Below are 19,982 nucleotides of genomic sequence, written 5' to 3' on the forward strand. Positions count from 1 at the left end.
GAAAGTAAAGTCTGAGGCTACAAAGAACAGTATTGAATAGGAAACTGGAATGTTAGGTCCATGAATCAAGATAAATTGGATGTGGTCAAGCAGGAGATAGTGAGTGTGAACATCAACATTTTAGGAATCAGTGAACTAAGATGGACTGGAATGGGTGAATTTAACTCAGGTGACCATTATATCTACTACTGTGGGCAAGAATCCCTTAGAAGAAATGGAGTAGCCATCATAGTCAACAAAAGGGTCTGAAATGCAGTACTTGGATGCAGTCTCAAAAACGACGGAATGATCTCTGCTTATTTACAAGGCAAACCATTCAATATCACGGTAATACAAGTCTATGCCCCGACCAGTAACACCGAAGAAGCTGAAGTTGAATGGTTCTATGAAGACCTACAAGACCTTGCAGAACTAACACCAAAAGAAAGCCCTATAAATTTAATGTGGCCGCTCATGCTTATTCCAATTACCTCTGTACATGTGTGTATACGTGGGGTTTATATAACACACACATGCAGTTCCTCACTCAGCAGAGAAAACCGGAAATGTGTTAGCAGAACCTTAAATCTCCATGAAATGCCTGGCTGGCACTTCTGAACTGTTTTAACTGGGTGCAGAAGTCAGGTTTAGGTTCTCAGCTTTTAAGCGTTAATCTCTTCTGCTGCCCTCCATGTGGGCAGCACAGAGGCACCAACAGGCCACAGTGGACTCAGTAGCAGGTCACACCAGTGGACACTGCAGGCGCCCTCCAACCTGTGACCACCCCCCTCCTCCGCAGGAGGGAGTCCCCTGAAGGGTCTGTCAAATGAGCACCACTTTCTTGGGCAAAAATCATGAGAAACTTAAAAAGTCTAACTGACATTAAAGAGAAGTTGTTGTCAGTTACTCTGTGCTCTGTGCTGGGATGGGGGGGCGGGCATCAGGAGTGGGGTGAACCAGCCCAGAGGAGAGAGGAGGCAGCGGGGAGACCAGAGCACCTGGGCCCCCGGAGCAGACACGAGGAGGCTCTGACGACAACTGGGGTGGAGCAGTGCCCCCCAGCAGGGACAGCCGCCACTGGAGGTGAGCAGGGAGCACTCGTGAGGGGCCGGCTGGCAGACACAGGGAGTGGGTGTGAGTGGAGACCAGGCTAGGACCTGGTTAGTGGGGGGCCAGCAGAACAGCCCCCACAGACGTCCATGCCCCAACCCTGGAACCTGTGGACGGGTCACCTGATGGGCCCTCCCTGCAGCAGTGACCAGGTGTGTGTCCTGAGATGGAGGTCACCCAGGGCTCCAGGATGAAGCTCGAGGCCCTCATCTGGACACGGGGGCACAGCCAGAGTCAGAGAGAGGGGGGAGCTGCCCAATGGCTCCAAAGGAGGGGACTGGCCACGCGCCAAGGGAAGCGGGCGGCCGGAGAGGTGATCAGACCTTCCTCCCGGAGCCTGCACAAAGGAGCACAGCCCTTCTGACCTCAGCCCAGTGACGGGTTTGGGCTCCTGGCCGCCAGACGATGTAAGACAGTGAGCTGGTGCTGTTGTAAGGCTGGTAATGTGACTCAGAGGGAGGAAACTAGTACAGCGGGGGTCAGGGAACGAGGTGGGTACTCGGTCCCACCGAACTGAGTGGTGGCAGGAGGGGTCTGAGGTTTCAGCAGGGCAACGCCCCTGCAGACATGCTGAGATTCTTGAACAAAACATCCAGTGATGCTGAGGGTCAGCAAGGAAGGTGCTAGAAGGGTCTTCGGTCAGAAGGAGAGAAGGAAGGAGGGCCAGCTGGGAGCTGTGACTTCCCTAGGAAGACACGCGGAAGGAGCCGCGGCCACGGGGATGTGTGTGCACGCGCTGGGGACGCAGGGCCTGGGCTGGGGACGCAGGGCCTGGGCTGGCACCCCATGTACCAGGGCAGGGCTGAAGTCAGCGGTGGGGGCGGGGAGACTTACACACCTGTGATCTTAATATGCCCCTCTTCGTCCAGGAGGATGCTGCAAGAAAGAGGAGGAAAACAGATGCTTTAACAGCTGACATGCATGGATCCCGGGGACCCGCCCAGGTCCTGCTGGCCTCCTGGCCGCTGCTTCTCTGGCCAGCAGCTTTCTCTGGATCAGGCACGCACACAGACCCTCGGGGTACGGGGGCAGGGGGCACCCCTGGGTCCTTGTGCCTGTTCACCAGGCTCGTGGGGGACGGCAGGTCTGAGACCTTCTAGAGCCCAGGGGATGGTTTGCCCCCCGCCCCAGGACTGTCTGCCCTGTGAGAACAGGGCTGAGATGGGCCAGGAGCGCCTGGGCTGTGCAGACGCAGAGCCCCTCAGGGATCTCCTGTCCCCAGGCGGGCGCTGGCCGGCCGGAGCCCGCTGCCTCTCCCTGGATCTCTCCAGGAGCCCCATCCCAGCTCTCGGGACCAACCCCGAGCTCCAGGGAAGCCCGTGAGACCGCAGCCTGGTCCCCTGGCCCCGGCCCTCGTTGCCAGCGCGTGCCACCCAGGAGCCCCGTCCTGCCATCTCCAGCTCTCTGCCGTGGGGCCAGGCTTGCTCCCACGGGGGGCACAGAGGGGCTGGGGGCAGGCCAGTGCCCTGCGAGACCCTGCTCCAGGCTGCAGCCCACAGCTCCCGGGGGCTTCCAGTCGCCCTGTCTTGCTCTTTGCTGTAACTAAACCCTGCTCCCCCAGCTCCTGGGAGGTGTCAGCCCAGCTCCAAAGAGACCAGGATGTGGACTGTGAGGAGTAACATGTGGAACCTTAAACACATTTGGGAAAGGGAGGAAGGTGGGACACAGGTTAGCAAATGGATGGTCACCAGGAGGACACTAGGCTGAGGGCAGCGTCGGTCACAAAAGGACAAATCCTGTGTGATCCCACTCACGTGGGGACTCAGAGCACTCAGGTCCACAGAGACGGAGAGTGGGGGGTGGGGCTGGGGGTGGGAGGCAGTGTTTCCACGGGGACAGAGTGTCAGTTTTGCAGGAAGGAGAGTTTGGGGATGGAGGGCGGTGATGCTGTACAACGGTGTCAGTGATCTTGACACGACTAACCTGTGCCGTTGAAGATGGCCAAGAGGGTCCATTTTATGTTATGTTCACCTTACCACAATGAAAAAAATCAGCCATGGGATTAAAAGTAATACCCACTGTTTTATGGAAAAGGGCAGGAAAAATTTACAGCACGCAATTGAGATGACAACTTATAATGGAAAAAGAAAATGTTCTCATCTGTGCTTCTCAGTTACACTTAATCTTTGCCTTAAAAGTGAGCAACTTTCAAGATTAACTCCTTACTAATTCTCGTTGACAACAAAATCCTTGTTCTTCAGCCTGCAATGACGTATTACCGCGTTTAACTCTCCAGATCTCTTTGATCCTTAATGAGAGGGAGACTTGGGGTGCTGCCCTCCTGGGGGCCCAGGGCTCAGAGCAGGGATGACAGCGGCCCAGCGCCCGTGGTCTGAAGGCGACATTTGCAGGGCTTAGGGACACTCAGGAGAGGGCCTTTCACGGTTATTCACACATTTATCATTTACACGTGCGGCCAGAGATGCTCTGCCCAGTGGGCGGTCAGGCCGATGCCGGGCGTGGGTCTCAGGCAAAAGCACTTTACATCAGAGACGTGCACAGCGTTCCTGGTCTCTGGCAAACCCAGGTGCTTCCGTCAGTGACGGCTGCGTCTCAGAGCAGAGTGTGTGTTTCTCTCAGGTCACGGCGTGAAGGAGTAAGGGACGGAGAATAAGGCGGGGGGTTCACTTCCTGTGCCCTCGGGGCCTGGACTGCCTTGTGCCCCAAGCCTTGGGGTCCCGTCAAGCCCCACCTCATCCAGCAGCAGGTGTGGACCTCAGTCTACGGGGGGGACAGGAGGTGGGTTGGGGGGTGTTATCAACCACTTCAGGGGGTTGAGAAATCACCAACTCTGCACCAGGGACCACTGAACTTAAAACAGCAGCCTGTAGGCCCCTCCTTTTCAACTGGGTCCCTCCTAGACTGTCAGCTCTGCACAGAAAATAGCAGGAAAACGTCTGAAATAAGAACGTTACTATTCCGGGGGACTTTAAAATGTTTAGACTGGATTGGCAAAACATCCTAGAAACAACATTACAGATGATCGTTGCCAAAGATACAGGAATCTGTTTGGGATCTGGGCTGGGAATCTGGTCCACTGTCTTTTAGAAAACCTTGGAGCAGCTCATCTGACTCGTCACCTAGAAACAGGTCCGCTGAGGCAGCTGAAGGGCTTCCAGAACCTGGGGTGGAGGTGGGCTGGAGGCCAGCCCGGAGGAGGAGGTGTGGGGGGGGACATGTCCACTGCAGGACGGGCGCCCCCTAAGAAGGGGGACAGCAGGTGTGGTTGGAGGAGTGGAGGGCCACCTCCTACCTGCCCAGCCTCCCCTGAACAGCAGGGGTGGGGCCCGGCCTGTCTCCTGGGCCGGGGGGTGTTCGGAGGGTCAGGTGGGAGGGGGCAGGGCCATCCCACACGCCTCAGCACAAGCCACCCCTGCGTCTGGCCTCTTTCGGGGGTAGGGCGGGCAGGTAGGTGGAACCCCTGCATGTAGGGGCAGCACCGGGACGTCCCCAGCCTACTGCCTGATGTGTGCTCACAGCGGAACAAGGACACAGTGGAGGTCTCTGGGGCAGCACGAGGGGGCGGGGACGAGGGGGCCACTCACTTCTCTGGCTTCAGGTCCCTGTAGATAATGCCCAGGCCGTGCAGGTGGTCCAAGGCCAAGGCCAGCTCCGCCAGGTAGAACTTGACGTCCTCCTCCGTGAACATCACCTGCAGGGGACAGGACACTCAGCCTGCTCTACACTCTACACTCCGCCGGGTGTAGAGAGCAGGACGCTGCCCCTGAAGCCCGCCCTGAGCCCCAGGCCCCGAGCCCTGAGACCTGAGCCCTGAGCCCCGAGCCCCGAGCCCGGAGCCCCGATCCCCGAAACCTGAGACCTGAGCCCCAAGGCCTAAGACCCGAACCCTAAGCCCAGCTCCACTCTGCAGACCAGGCTCTTCTGGCTCCTACAACAGAAGCATGAGTTCTCATCACAGTTTCAGGACCAGTGAATCTGGGGGTTCTTCTTACAAAGTGACTCGGCTTGTGGGCGGAACACCAGGCTGGGTTTCCTCCTCCAGCTTCACTTGCCCCTCAAACCACATGGCTTGGGAGTGTGTTTCTGGGTTTATGTTTTAATACAAGTGCTTGGGATGTTCATTTCAGTTCAGTTCAGTCGCTCAGTCATGTCTGACTCTTTGCGACCCCATGGACTACAGCATGCCAGGCCTCCCTGTCCATCACCAACTCCCGGAGTTTACTCAAACTCATGTCCATGGAGTCGGTGATGCCATCCAACCATCTCATCCTCTGTCGTCCCCTTCTCCTCCTGCCTTCAATCTTTCCCAGCATCAGGGTCTTTTCAAATGAGTCAGCTCTTCGCATCAGGTGGCCAAAGTATTGGAGTTTCAGCTTCAGCATCAGTCCTTCCAATGAATATTCAGGACTGATTTCCTTTAGGATGGACTGGTTGGATCTCCTTGCAGTCCAAGGGACTCTAAAGAGTCTTCTCCACCTGGGATGTACCATTTTATTATAATACAACCAGCTAAACCATGCTGTGAAGGTTGACGTAAACAGGCCTGAAAGATTTCCTGAGACCACATCTTGAATCTCTTTTCTCTTCTTTCAGACTTCACGTCTTCACCCCTCGGTTTATGGACGAGGAACCGCTGTCTCTCCGAAGTGGACGAGCCTACCAACACGACCCACTCGTGTGGGGTCAGCAGGTGCCCCTCTCGGGGAGGCTGGTGGGAGAGAGATACTGGTTCAGCTAAAACACACTCGAGGCCATGGCGCCCAGCAGACTTCAAGGTCATTGCCTGCCACGGTCTCCCTGTCCATGGCGGCTGTGAGAACCAGCACGCAATTCTGTAGTCACCTCACCAGCAAGCCAGATGCTACCAGAAAGCGTTCTCGACCTGCACCGTGAGGAGTCAGCGTCACAGAGACCAGGAACCTGTGTCATGGCTGAACTCCCTCTGAAAATCAACACACCATCAGAAGGCTGCCCGGGAAGCTGGGGCCAGGATAAGGGTCGTTTGGAGAAACATATGTGACGACATCAGGCTGGTGCAGGTGGAGCTCGGCCCCTTCACAAAGGGGGCGCCTCCCAGCAGGGCCAGGACATGCTCCCCAAGACCTGGAGGGAAGCATCAGGGTCCCGCTAACCCTCGCCGCCCCTCCAGTCTCTGGAATTGCTTGTTCTGTCCCACGCTTGACCAGCACCTCCTTCCCTGGTTGGGTCTTTCTTCTCTATGTTGGCCAACACGCTCAGGGGGCTTCTCTGTCATCAGATGCTGCTGGCTATTGGGGTCCCCTATGCCTGACTGTCCCCACCTCTGGACATAACCACATGGGCGTGCCTGCAGTTCAGGCTCACAGGTGCCATTTCCCCTTCTTGGCTGTTCTTAGGGCTCAGCTCAGGACGGCCTCCAAGTTCAAATGACAAAGAGTTTCTCTACGGGAACGAAACACCCACGGTTGTGAGTCCTTGCAGGAGTCAGCGCCGAGACTGACACTCACAAGGATGCCGTCCAGTGGACTCGGGAAAAACAATGGAAAGAAAATACTTTTTCACGTAGGGTTGGGGTTGGGGTAACATTCATTTCCTGTATGTCCCTGAACTCTGAGACCCCGTTGAGCCCACACTGGACAACTTCACTTCCACTCTGAAATAAAGGGTCTTGCAGGAACCTTACGTGTTCCCACTTGGAGCCAGGATCGGGTTTTTGCTAATCATTGTTGCCTTTTGCATCCAGAAGGCCAACAACAGGGTGTGTCATACTGGATGCGGCCTGACTTTTTGTAGACAGAGGGCAAGGAGCAAACCAAGAGATGTCAGGCGAGAAACGCCAATCTCAACGATCCGGCCTCTTTGGAAACTGAGCTCAGATGGGAGGCAGGTTAAGGGGCCAGAGACCTGCTCCCAGAAGGCTTTTGGAAGACTTGGACCTGATTCTTCAGCCATGCTTTCAGTCTATATTGCAAAGAGCCCAATAAGTTGTGCTGTGACCTGGGGGTCCCTTGAGAGACGGAGGGATGAGGCAGCCCGAGGTCTCGGGAACCCCACCCCGCTCCCCCACGATTGACTGCTCACTTCAGAGTGTCCTGCAGGATGATGACGGATGGTGAGGAAAGGCAGCGGGCAGCTGAGCCCTCTGTTACAGCCCAAAAGGAGCCCCGCGGCTGGGGGGAGGCTGCATCAGAGGGTCGCACACCTGCTGGTGCATCGTGACCAATGCTGTCACCTTCTCTTCTGTGTAAGGGAAACTGCACAGAATCGTCAGGACTAAAAGCCCAGGAGCAGGAGCCTGCCTGGAGCAGGAGCCTGGGTTTTCCATCCCACAAAGCAGGGGCCAGAGAGCTTCCACACTGAGCTGCGAGACATTCTGGAAAGTTCCCAAGTCAGGTACTGGGGGCAAGGATAAGCCCTGGGGCTGTGCAGTGGCTGGGTGTCATGGAGGTCTCGCGTGTGCAGCCCTAACTGGACGCTCCGGACGCCCCTCCCAGGAAGTGTGGTCCTTGTGTTAGTAGCATCTTCCCACGGTGGAAACTGAGATGCTGTGAAATAGTCTTCCCTACGTAACATAAACAAGTTTCCATCTTCTCTACACAAGGATGGTTCAAGAGCTCTCTTTTCTGAAGATCCTGCCCTGGTGGCTCAGACGGTAAAGAATCCGCCTGCAGTGTGGGAGACCTGGGTTTGATCCCTGGGTCGGGAAGATCCCCTGGAGAAGGGAACGGCTACCCACTCCAGTGTTCTTGCCTGGAGAATCCCATGGACAGAGGAGCCTGGCGGGCTACAGTCATGAGGTCGCCAAGAGTCGGACACGACTGAGCCACTAACACTTTCTTCGAGGACAACAGATTTCTTCTCCATGTGACTTGCAAGACTTCTTTAAAACAAATAACACGCCTATACACACATCATACATCCCACCACCATCACACGTGCACACGTATACTGAACGCTCACACATACACACGCCACCCAGCACACACACATGTGTATGTATGTACACACGTTACACACACACTCACGCACATGTACACACACACAGCCCCCTCCTCCCACCCCTCTGTGTCCCGCAGATTCTAGGCAGTCACCCACAGCCCCCAGCCCCCCACCGTGTACCTCTTTGGAGAGCCGGGTGAAGAGGTCCCCTCCGCGCAGGAAGTCCAGAATCAAATAGAGTTTCCCCTCCGTCTGGAAGGCTGCGGACAAAGAGGTGAGAGCGTTTTGGCGTTGCAGTGCCTGGGGCAGCCGTCCGTCACTCCCTTGGGCCCAGCTCTGAGCACTAGGAGCCCGTCTCTCTTTGGCTCAGACGGTACCGTGTAGTCTATAACACTGAGTCATTTCAGAAGCAGGACTGGGGTGGGGTGGAGACAGCGTGGGGCACAGAACTTGGGCAAAGGGGGCCCATGGCAAAGAGTTCTGCCTCGCACTTTGCATTCACAGTCTGGAGATTATTTCTCTTCCTTTCCTACCCTGTCCCTCCCCTTCTTTCCTTTCTTAATCTTTAAGGGGATTGAAAGACACGCAGGGAAGAGTATCAGTAGGTCCCCGTGCGCTCATCACCTCTCTCAACAACTGGGTCTCGTCAGAGGGTCGGCTTTGCTGTGAGCTGCCTGGGGAGGAGCAGGGCGACTGGACCATTGGGGACCACCTCGCCCTTCGATGGACCTGCTTCGTTTCCTCCTGTGAGGGCCGCGCCAGTGATGGGACAGCCTGGCTACTGCACCTGGGGGCCACAGATACAGGCGTGCGGTCCACGGTTCAGCCCCCGCCCACCACGAGCAAGGGCACGCCTCGGTCAGAGGGGCTGCAGGAGCGTGAGGGTCAAGAGAAAGTAATGACCGCGGCCGCCTGACGGTCTGTCCAGTGTTACCGCTGGCCCTCACGTGGTGTCTGTTTTACACACACAGGGAGTCTGGCTGGAGGGGGCGCTGACTGCCCCACACACTTGGAAACTTTTCATTTATTGAACATCAAGGCCAGAAGCTTATAATGTTGGGGTTTCAGAAACACAGGGCTTCCCTGGTGGCTCAGCTGGTAAAGAATCCGCCTGCAATGCGGGAGACCTGGGTTCCATCCCTGGGTGGGGAAGATCCCCTGGAGAAGGGAAAGGCTACCCCGTCCACTATTCTGGCCTGGAGAATTCCATGGACTGTACAGTCCACGGGGTTGTGAAGAGTCGGACACGACTGAGCGACTTGCACTTCACTTCACTTAGAAACATAAAGCCTCTTACTACACATGCTTTCGTCAGAGGCGTGGGGACTCCCGCGTGGATGAAAGCTCTGAGGGCTTGACCGGCAGGCGGAGGACAAGCACCTCTGCTCAATCACAGAGGAAACGCGGACGCCTCGAAAAATCTCCCTAAGAGCCCAGTTCTAACTTCTTCAGAAAAACCCTGGAGACCAACGAAACCACACCTGGATCAGATCCGACACCGCGGACCAACACAGCAGAGGCGGCCGTGTGATGGAGGGGGGGCTGGGGGGGCGGTCAGCCTCCCACCCCCGCTGGGGTCTGCGGGTACCTGCCCGCGGCCCCAGGGACCTGGTCACCCTGGGCAGTGGCAGGGTCGTGTCCACGCTGGCTCTGATTATTTCTGAAAGGGCAGGCCGCGTGCTTCCCCAACAAGACTCTCTAAACCGTGTTTGTAGAAACAGCAGCTCCCGAGCAGAGGGCCGTGCCCTCCACCTCTTGGTGTGTTCACGCCGTCACTCCCGGTTTGGGTAAAAGTCACGGACAACCTCTCACCGCATCGCCCGCCCCCGAGCCTCTGGGCCCACAGGCACAGGGTTTGTCCCTGTTCTGCGCGATGCTTCACCCACACTAATCACTCAATTAGTGCTGTAAGCTTTAATACAGTCTGCCACGATACTGGAGTCACCATCTCATTATTTGTAATTTGAAGATTTCACTTACAGCTTCTCTGAGAAGATAAAACAGCAGAAAGCCAACAAAAAAGCCTCGAGGGGCATCACAGATATGTGGCCTCAAAAGTCAGAATTATTCCGTTTGTCTCAGCTTTCCCTTCCGAGAAATGGAAACAATAACCTACCTGGAAAGAAGCTTCGAGGGCTCACATGTTTAACATACTAGTCGTTACTACAAAGGCAAGAGGTGTTACCACTCTGGTTTAAAGAAACTACTGGGTCATAAGCATTTTATTCTGAAATAACACAAAAATGTCATAGTTTCACCCCAAGTTGGGACTTTTTTAAAAAACACTGTCCATGATGATAATTTAATTAAAGGTAACCCCTCACTTAGAGAAGACAATGGCACCCCACTCCAGTACTTTTGCCTGGAAAATCCCATGGATGGAGGGGCCTGGTGGGCTGCAGTCCATGGGGTCACAAAGAGTCGGACACGACTGAGTGACTTCCCTTTCACTTTTCACTTTCATGCACTGGAGAAGGAAATGGCAACCCACTCCAGTGTTCCTGCCTGGAGAATCCCAGGGATGGGGGAGCCTGGTGGGCTGCCGTCTACGGGGTCGCACAGAGTTGGACACGACTGAAGCGACTTAGCAGCAGCAGCAGCAGCAACCCCTCACTCCCTCAGATTAGGTCTTGGAGATGAAAACAGGGCATCTTCCTGCCTCAGAGAAGAATCTGAGATTCAGGAACTGAATCCAGACACGGCTGGACGCTGAGACCAGGAGGCCCTTTCACTATGCTTCAGCTTCCCCTGATTCGGGGCAGGGTTGCTCTGGGGCCTCTCAAAAGCAGGTTATTTATCTATTTATTTTACTCCATTTACCATAATGAAGGGATTCCCAGGTGGTGCAGCGGTAGAGAACCCGCCTGCAATGTAGGAGATGAGAGTTCAACCCCTGGGTTGGGAAGATCCCCTGGAGAAAGAAATGGCACCCTGCTCCAGTACTCTTGCCTAGAGAATCCCATGGACAGAGGAGCCTGGTGGGCTACCGTCCATGGGGTTGCAAAGAGTCGGACACGACTGAGCACACACACACACATACCATAATGAAGCTTTACGATGAAAGGGTGATTCACTTCTGCCAGGATGTCTCTCTCCATCTTTGACCTGACTCGGTCCCGAACTGCAAGACAGAAAAAAATGAAGACTTTCTAAGGCAGAAGTCAGGTTCTGGAGAATGTGGAACACAAGACATTAGATATAGATAATTTCCCTTTTTTTTTTTTTTTGGTCACAAACTTCTCAAACAGATTCAGAAGTTTAAAGAGTAGGCTGAAAGGCCACTCCTGAAGCCTCCACCTGGATTCAACAACTGCTCACATTTGGACACGTTTTCTCTCGCCCTCTCTTCCCCACACATACACGAGTTTTAGCCAAAAGTCTGATAATAAATCATCGACACCGTGACATTCCACCCCAGGTGCATTTATAACACACGCAGCATCTCCTGAGAACAGGACAGTCTCTTACATAACCCGAACACTAAGTCACCGTAAGGAAACTGACCCTCATTCCATAATATCCAACACCTGACCCACATTCCAGTCCTGCCCTCAGGTCACCCACGGCTGTTACTTTCCAACATAGGGTTCGGTCAAGGTTCACACACCACCTCTGATGGTTGTATTTCCTTTTTCCTTTTGCTTCTAGAATAAAACGGTCCCACGTCTTTTTTTCCTTGTGCTTTCTGTGGGCTCTTTTGGTTGAGTCCAGTCTTCTTGTAGATTGTCTCCGGGTGTGTCTGATCGTTGCTTTACTGGTTGCTCTAACTCCTATATTTCTTATGAACCAAGCTTAGGTCTGGAGGCTTTTTAAGGTTGAGGCCAAACATTTTTTGGCAAAAACACCTCCTGGGCAATGCTGCAGGCCTCAAGGTGCAGTGGGCGGGGCAGGGGTGCTGTGTTACCCTTGCTCAGTGATGCTGAACCCCACTGGGTCAGGAGGCAGGTCATCGTCTCCCGTTGTAAAGATGCACAGGTCGCTTTGTAAGTAATAAACAGCCTGAGGGATGACAGTTTGGTACTGAATGACCTGTGGTTTCCCTTACAATTCTTCATCTGTTAGCTCGTATATGATCCTTGCTTGGGTCATTTAGGGTCACAAAACGGCCGTTTTCTCATCTCTGATGGGACTAGAAATCAGAGGAAAACCCCTTCTCTCACTCTTCCTGAGGCTATGGATTTTTAAAAAATGAGTCTTTTGTAGCAAATTACAGTATCATTCTTTTCAATGCTGACACTGTCCAAAGTTTAGCCATCTGGGAACACAGACGGAATACGTTTTGAGGCAAAAGTAAATGAAAAACAAAGTCACTGCTTGAGAGTAAGAACAAGGCTAAGATTCCCACAAGCAAACGGGTACACCCAGGGCAGCGTCCAGGTGGCCTCCTACGGCCCCGCGTGTGTGAAGGCAGAAACTCCCCTCAAGAATTCCTAAGTGTGACAAGTATGATGAATATCACCCTCAGAATCAGGTATTTAAGTCATTCATTCTTTGGCCTTTTCACATATACTTAAACCGCCTGGCAGCTCCTCACAAAGTTAAACACAGAAATACCGTACGGCTCAGCGCGTCCATTTCCCAAAGAACCGAAGCAGAGATTCCAGCAGATCTTGCACACCCACATTCCCAGCAGTGTTAGTCACAAGAGCAAAACAGATGGAGGGCACCCAAGCGTCTACTGACGGATGACTGAACAGACAAAAGGGGGCTTGGCCATGCGGTGGAATATTACTCAGCCCTGAAAGATGAAATCCTGACACACACCACAGCAGGGATAAACCTTAGGAACACTACGCTAAGCAAAGCAGGCCAGACACAAAAGGACAGACAGCACACGATCCTGCTTACTGAGGACTCCAGCTGCACCAGAGAGAGCGCTCTGCGGCAGAATCCGTACAGCTCCGTCAGGATGGACCCCCAGCCCAAGCTCATTCAACACGCTGTAGTTCATTCTTTTTTATTTATTCTTATGAAAGTATGATTGCCAAGAGGTGGGGGGTGGTGTGGCGGGATGGATCGGGAGCTTGGGGTTAGAAGATGCAAACAAATGCTCCATCCAGGATGGGCACATAACAAGGGCCTACTGCGGAGCACAGGGAGCTGTACTCAGCACCCTGAGATAAACCATAACGGGAAAGAATATAAAGAAGAATGTGTGTGCGTCTAACTGAACCCCGTTCTGACCCCAGCACTGCTGCTGCCCAGGAGAACCAACAAAGAGGGGACACGCAGGACCGTCCCCAGGGAGACGGTCCAGGAGTCGCTCCATTTCCTGCCTGCCTGCCCTGCGTTAGGGGCTCCAGTGGCTCTGCCAGGGGCAACACCAAAGAAAGGGTTTCGGGAGAGGAAACAGACCCTGAGATCCCTTCCTTCAGTAAAAGACGCAGAGGAAGACAGCTGGAGACCCTGAAGGGGCACGTAAGCGGTGGGATTGGGGCGCCTCTCCAAACACTCTCCCAGGCTGAGAAGGAGACCCTGGAAGGAAAGGGGGGTCGCATCAGTGACGGGGGCCCAGGGCTGCCCCCTCCCAAACCAGGGCAGACAGGACGCCTCTCGGGGCACCTGCTGTGTGGACCCACTGGCTCCTTGGGGGGAGCCCCGTCCGATGCACTCAGGCTCCTGGGCCGTGTCCTTGACCTCGGGGAGCTGGGCAGACTCGGGAGGGACACGGGAGACGGCTGTCCGCCCCCCAGGAAGTCCTCTTCCGGGAGAAGTCCCTCACCCCCCCGCCCCCCGCCATGACGCGATCCAGCGAAGCAAGCGGCCAAGGAAAGGGGAAGCTGTGTTCCTACACCCTTCCTGCCATCTCCTTGCAAAGCTCACTCCGTGACTCCGGTTAGGAAAATCTAAACATCCTCTAAATAGGGTTGATGCTGTTATCATTGAGCTCAGATCTCTCTGGGATGAGGAGCACGGCTTAGTCACACAGCTGATGACGGTGTTCATAATGGAAGACAAAGGTTATAATAAGCCTGGTGACAAGGTCAGAAAAAGACACCTCATATTCAGATTTCCAAGGGGTTGTCCAGTGATAGTGGAAAAACAAATATATATTTCCTTTCTACATTTTATACAATAAATCCCAGGTCTATTAAAGAGATAAGTGTTTTAAAAAGCCATGAAAATGACAACAAAGATGAATTGAATACTTATCTGAGGTTTGGGTGGGGATTTTTTTTTTTAATAAAAGCAATGAAAGAAATAACATAGGAAAGAGTGATAGACTCAGTTACAAAACAAATTTCCCATCCAAAATGTCATAAAAAATTAAAAGGCTAACCAAAAACTTAGAGATTATCTGAAACAAACAGCAAGAGGGCCAGGAGCCTAAATACATCACACTGAACATAATACTCTTACTATGTTTAAAGAAAAAGAAGTGAACTCAAGACGCCAGCCCCAACAGTGAACTTAACGCAGCGCCGATGAACGCACCTGTCTGGGGACCATGCTTTCACTAACAGGTTTGTGAGACTGGCCACGGGGCATCAACTGGCGAAACACAATGCACTGGGTCCAAGGCGGCAGGACCAGGGAAAGGCTGGGTGCGCCCACGGCAGGACTGGGTCACTGCAGGCGGCCGACACGGGGGGTGACCGGGCCGGGCTGACACCACGTGGAAAGACAGCTGTGCCACAGAGGGCCCTTCAGACGTGAGGCCGCGGGCCTGAGGCCGGCCCGCCGAAGGCAATGGGGGACCCGGCTCTGCGCTGCAGGGCCCACAGCCCGCCCACTCGGGGTGGTGGCTGTCACTCGGCCCATCAGGGATGGAGCGAAAGGCCTGGAAGGGTGCCTCGGCCACCTGACGGGCAGCTGCAGAGCGGTCCCCCCACTAAGAAACTGACACGACAGCAAGGGCTTCGTTTTTGATGCTGCCTCTGGAGGCTTAGGGCTCCAGGGGGTTTTCAGCCCTAAGACTGAGATATAGAAGAAAAGAAAGGAGCCCAGAGACATGCTTCATTCATCCTTCCACAGTTACCGGGTCCACGGTTACCGAAATGATGAAACACACAGCTTGAGGTGAAAGGTCCCAACCACCTCCTGCTGGGTGGATCCAGAGAAGCTCAGAGCCTGCAGCCAGGCTAGCGCCTCCCTGTGACACCTACCCTCTGGTATTCCACAAGTGAATCTGGAATCGGGTGGGTTTGACACTATAGATGTAAAAAATCCTCATGTAGGGGGCTTCCCAGGTGGTTCTAGTGGTAAAGAATCCGCCTGCCAATGCAGGAGATGCGGGTTCAGTCCCTGGGTCAGGAAGATCCCCTGGAGGAGGAAACGGCACCCCACTCCAGTATTCTTGCCTGGAGAATCCCATGGACAAAGGGGCCTGGCGGGCTACTGTCCATGGGGTCGCAGAGAGTCGGACACGACTGAGCACACACACGCACACACACGCACACACACGCACACACACGCACACACACACACACACACACACATGCGCGCGCGCGCGTGCGCGCGCGCGCGCCATAAACAGCAGACACTGGCGACAAACAAGCATCTTTCATGCTTCAAACCACCCCCGTGGAGGACTAGGATGTGGTTTCCACGGCTGCTTTTGCAACCGACCTCCGCTAATGACACTGTTTTTACGCTACATTATATATCCTGTCGTATCATATCATTATGTCACATCGTATGCTATTATACAGACACTGGATCTCAAAAGGAAAGGAAGCTTGAGATAAAAACGAGTGTGGTCTCTCCAGTCATGGTGGAGATGACCAACGGCCCGGTGGGGGCCCCTTAGGAAGGCCTGGGTGGTGGGGGAGGTGTGAGCGCACAGCACCTCCCAGGAGCCCACGGCGCGAACCCGCATCTCCCACAGTCACAGGGAGGCCTGAGCCTTTGAACTGGAGCTGGACACCCGGCTGGCAATGAACTGAGCCTCCGCCTGGCTGAGTGACCACACTGACCACCTCCCAGCTCTGTCCTCAAAATCCCGCCGGATCTGAAATTCTGCCCTGAGCAGACCCAGAATGCAGAATAAAAATCCATCTTCACACAGGATCTTTTAGCCTTCACAGGTCAAGCTCAGCACAGAGGGGCTTCTCAGGGGAAGCTGAGCCGCTAAACGTTTGGTGACCAAAGCTGTGTGCTGCTCATCACACCAGAGAAAAAAGGGAGAAAACCCGAAATGATGAGAATTAAAATGTCAACCACGCTGATGATCATATCAGGCACCACTCCTCAAGACTTGCCTTTCCATTTCTCTATACAAATCTAAACTGTGAAACCAAGATTGCCACGGTTACTTAACTAACTTCTTTGCCAGAGACTCTGAGCGTTAAGTCTTCAGTCCGTTATGCTTTCCCATTTACAGGCATTAGAGATGCAAGCAAACGAGAAAATCTATTTCCTACTTTTGATCTACAGTGTAAGAAATACACTTCTGGTAGAAAGGCACATATAAAGGCCGTCAAGGCGTATAGCACCAAACTGAAACACTGTACCTAAGGGTGATGCTGGCTTGGTACTTTTTCTCTTAGGTCACCCGTTGGGAAAATAGGTCCCCTGGACAGTAAACACCCCAGGGACAGTGGGGTGAGGCTTCCTGATGGCGAAACGATGCCCTGTGGGTGGGGGGCAAGGCTGGTCCCAGGAGCCTCTCACCTGGGAGGGGATGAACGTGGAACCCAGATCCCACCACCTCCGAATCACATGGTTCTGAGTGTGCGGCTTCACTGCCTTGCGCCTCGATTTCCTCACCATAAAATGCAGCTAACACTACCAGTAATGGCACCGAACACATGTGCTTGGAATCTTGCCTGCTCCCACCCCCTCCCCCGGAGGAATGTGCAACCATCCAAAAGTGAATGAAATGACAGAAAGGAGTCAGTATGAAAATAACATCTGTTCAGACTCAGGCACTGACTGAAGCTCAGTTTCTAAGGCAGTGTTTTTAAAACAAAGCATCTCAGCTTAAGAGAAAAGGAAATAGAATGGTGCTCAAAACACATTCTGAGGCTTGAGACTGAGCAGGCTAACTGATGGGGAATGTTTCGAGAGGTAGTCAGTGTCAATGGGATCCACGCATTTCTGTCCTGTACCTGCTGACGCTCAAGCGATGGAATCAGGGCTCTCCTTGACGAAAGGATGGAGGGGGGACAGCCCTGCGGTCTGACAGACACCCCAAGAGGCTCAGAAGGTGGCGTTGGGAGCCCGCCCTCTTCTCTCCTGGCCAGGCTCTTGCTGGAACCCACCCACAGCCGCCAGGAAGCACACAGGAAGTGCCCAGGACGGTCTATCAGTTACTTGCTAAACAACAAGATTTTGCCAGGATACTTTTCCCTTTAGAATCAATAGGTCACAAGCCATTTCCTTCAAAGTAGGAAATGTGTATCTCCTCTGGGCTTAGAAATTTGACTTATAGGGAAAACAGCTGAAAAGTTAGGCGTGAGAACACAGGTGAAGTCAGAAGTCTACCACTGCAGAGACACACTGCATGATAAAAGCTCTCTCCACGTTATGGAGAGATGTTTCAGTTCAGTTCAGTTCAGCCACCCAGTTGTGTCTGACTCTTTGCGACCCCATGGACTGCAGCACGCCAGGCCTCCCTGTCCATCGCCAACTCCCACAGTTTACCCAAACTCATCAGTTCTCACTAAAACGAGAATTCTACAGGAGGAGCCGTCCTGCGGTGGATGTTCACGGTGCCCAGGAGGTGCCGGGCATCCTTGGTAACTAACGTGACTGGTGGTGACCAGCACTATCACAGGCTCTTCACGGAGTTGGAGGAACCAGGACTGAACCCAAACATACGTCTTTGTAACCATATGGCGATGAAGGCTCAACCCGCCTCTACCTGCCTGCCCTCCATCAGACAAACCTAGACAAGAAGAGTCCAACTCACCTCCAAAGCCAGTCTCCAAGGGGAAGCCAGCTCCAAGGGGAAGCCAGCTCCAAGGGGAAGCGGCCCAGAAATGAAGGGAGTGACTCTGAACCTCGCGCTGGCTGCACTTCACGTGCGTGGACGAATTTAACCCTCACATCAGCAACACTGTAAGGGAGGTGCTATCACTGCCATCGTCTCTGTTAAGTAGGAGCCGGTGGTGGCCAGGAGAGGTTACCCAAGGTGTCACAGCCAGATGGAACCCCAGGGTCCAGCGTTGGCGCTCCCAGCCACTGCACGGGGTCCCCTCGCTGACGGGGCACAGGGGACCCCTGTATTCTCATGCCCAGACCACATCCGGAACTGACATGACCCCAGCGCTCTGTAAGCGTCCCGCAGGCCACTCCAGCCTGCGGCCCTGGCTGAGAAGCACCTTGTTAACGTGGGTGACAGTCCCCGCTGGCCGGTCACCACACAGGGCACGGAGATCCGTCCTGCTTCCTCCTGGGCTCGGGCTTGGGAGCACGCGGTCTTTTAAGCCAAATTCCCCTGCAACACAAGGTAGGGTGTGGCCCTTTGGGATTCGTTATTTGGAGCTGCTGCCTGCGGTAAGTCAGCGCTAAGTCACGGACACGGACACACCGTCAGTTAGAGACGCTGAACCCTTTGAAAGCCTCCTTTAGCGGCTGGGGGGCGAGCAGCACCCTCCGCCCGAGGCGGGCTGCGGGGGCCGGGGTGCGGGCCGGCCCGGGAGGCTGGGGCGGCTCTCCCGCAGGCTTCTCACCCCGTCATCTGCTTCAGCAGTTGACATTTTCCTCAGAAACGGCGTGCTGCCTCGTTACAGAAAGAGGGGGCAGGCGCCTGACACCTCCAAACTCATTTAAAGAGGAAACAGAGCTGCCAGAGACTATTCTCCGTTTGTCAGGTTACTTGGAATCCAAATGACAACCACGCTCCATCCTGTACACGGGACGGTCGCCCGCGTGCCCGAGAAACAATTGGGAGGTTTGCTATCATTTCCACGAGTTTCCCGCCCTCCTTCCGTTTTCCCCTCTCAGAATAATTTCTCTCTTCAGGTGCATTTTCCTGGGGTGGCTGTCTGCTCCCCTGGAGGGGGCCGCTGTCACCCTCGTTCCTTTTCCAACACGTTCTTCTGATTCACTAATGAGCCCGCAAACCGGGGATGCTTTGAGGGTGGAGAACGGCTTGTGAATATTTCAATCTCTCAGGCTGACGGATGCAGAGGTGTTGGAGCCAAAACAAATCTCAAAGCCCTCTTCTTCCACACGTGAGGGGAAAGGAAGTTCTAGGAAAATCAGAAGCCCCCTCGGTAGCTCAGAGGACTCGGCCCCATTTAGGATGCGTACCTGGTCCCCCTTTGATGGGTCCAATCACCACCTCACACAAAGGACTGTTGTGTAAAACTTCTATATTTTCTCTTAGGAAAACAAGTTCTGATTGCATTTCTGGGAAAAAAATCTGTTCTCTAGTGACGGATCATGATGAAAAGCCGAAATAGATGACGTAAAATTAATGTTTGGTTTGGAAGCTGGCTTTGAAGGGAGCGCAAGAAAGTGGGAAGTTTTTCTGACTTTACGCTTTCATGACCCATTCTCACAATGTAAAAGTGATTTCACATAGTCAAGCATATTGTTCTGGAATATTATGCAAAAAAAACTTCATGTTATACAAAGTCAAACATGTTGTATGTTTGTTGAAACCATGGAACACAGAATATAGAGATGAAAACAAAAGCACCCAATGCTGCTGTGGCTGTTTTTGCTTTGGCTTGTTTCCTACTAGTGTGACATATACTCAGTATTTGTAAACACACAGGCATCTACCTGTACTCATAGAGACACTCATGCTTTTATTAGTAACAACATCTCGATTGTTCTGTAACACAGTTTCACATCCTGCCTGATCTGGATAACCTTGTATCAGGAGCACTTTCTCAAGGACACTGGGTCAGATTATAAACACATGTGGAGACATGCGTACCCATGAGGCTAAAACCACCGACATGAGCATTTGCACAGGAGCTAAGGAGTCAAGGCTGAGATCGATGGACGGGCTGAACAAGGACAAGCAGGGTGGACACACAGGTCCCCCACGGCTCTGATTCTCTCCTGCCTTTCCTTCCTCCTCGGGGGCAGGAGGAAGGATGTGATGGGATCTGCGG

At 53.7% G+C, this 19,982-nt stretch overlaps 1 protein-coding gene across 10 annotated transcripts in view; it reads right to left on the minus strand.

Annotated features, from left to right (window-relative positions):
* The window catches only part of RPS6KA2 (ribosomal protein S6 kinase A2), a 330,001-nt gene that overhangs the window by 56,584 nt on the left and 253,435 nt on the right, over window positions 1-19,982 (minus strand). For all 10 annotated transcript variants that reach the window (XM_081530720.1, XM_081530724.1, XM_081530723.1 and 7 more), the window contains 4 exons: window positions 11,009-11,089; window positions 8,149-8,228; window positions 4,635-4,741; window positions 1,928-1,965 (listed from right to left, as the gene is read on the minus strand). In XM_081530720.1, the coding sequence (XP_081386846.1) occupies window positions 1,928-1,965; window positions 4,635-4,741; window positions 8,149-8,228; window positions 11,009-11,089 (306 nt within the window). The remainder of the gene's footprint in view (window positions 1-1,927; window positions 1,966-4,634; window positions 4,742-8,148; window positions 8,229-11,008; window positions 11,090-19,982) is intronic.

The sequence above is a fragment of the Giraffa tippelskirchi genome, chromosome 9, assembly GCF_054371585.1.
Source record: "Giraffa tippelskirchi isolate mGirTip1 chromosome 9, T2T-mGirTip1v1.2.pri, whole genome shotgun sequence".
Taxonomy (NCBI): domain Eukaryota; kingdom Metazoa; phylum Chordata; class Mammalia; order Artiodactyla; family Giraffidae; genus Giraffa; species Giraffa tippelskirchi.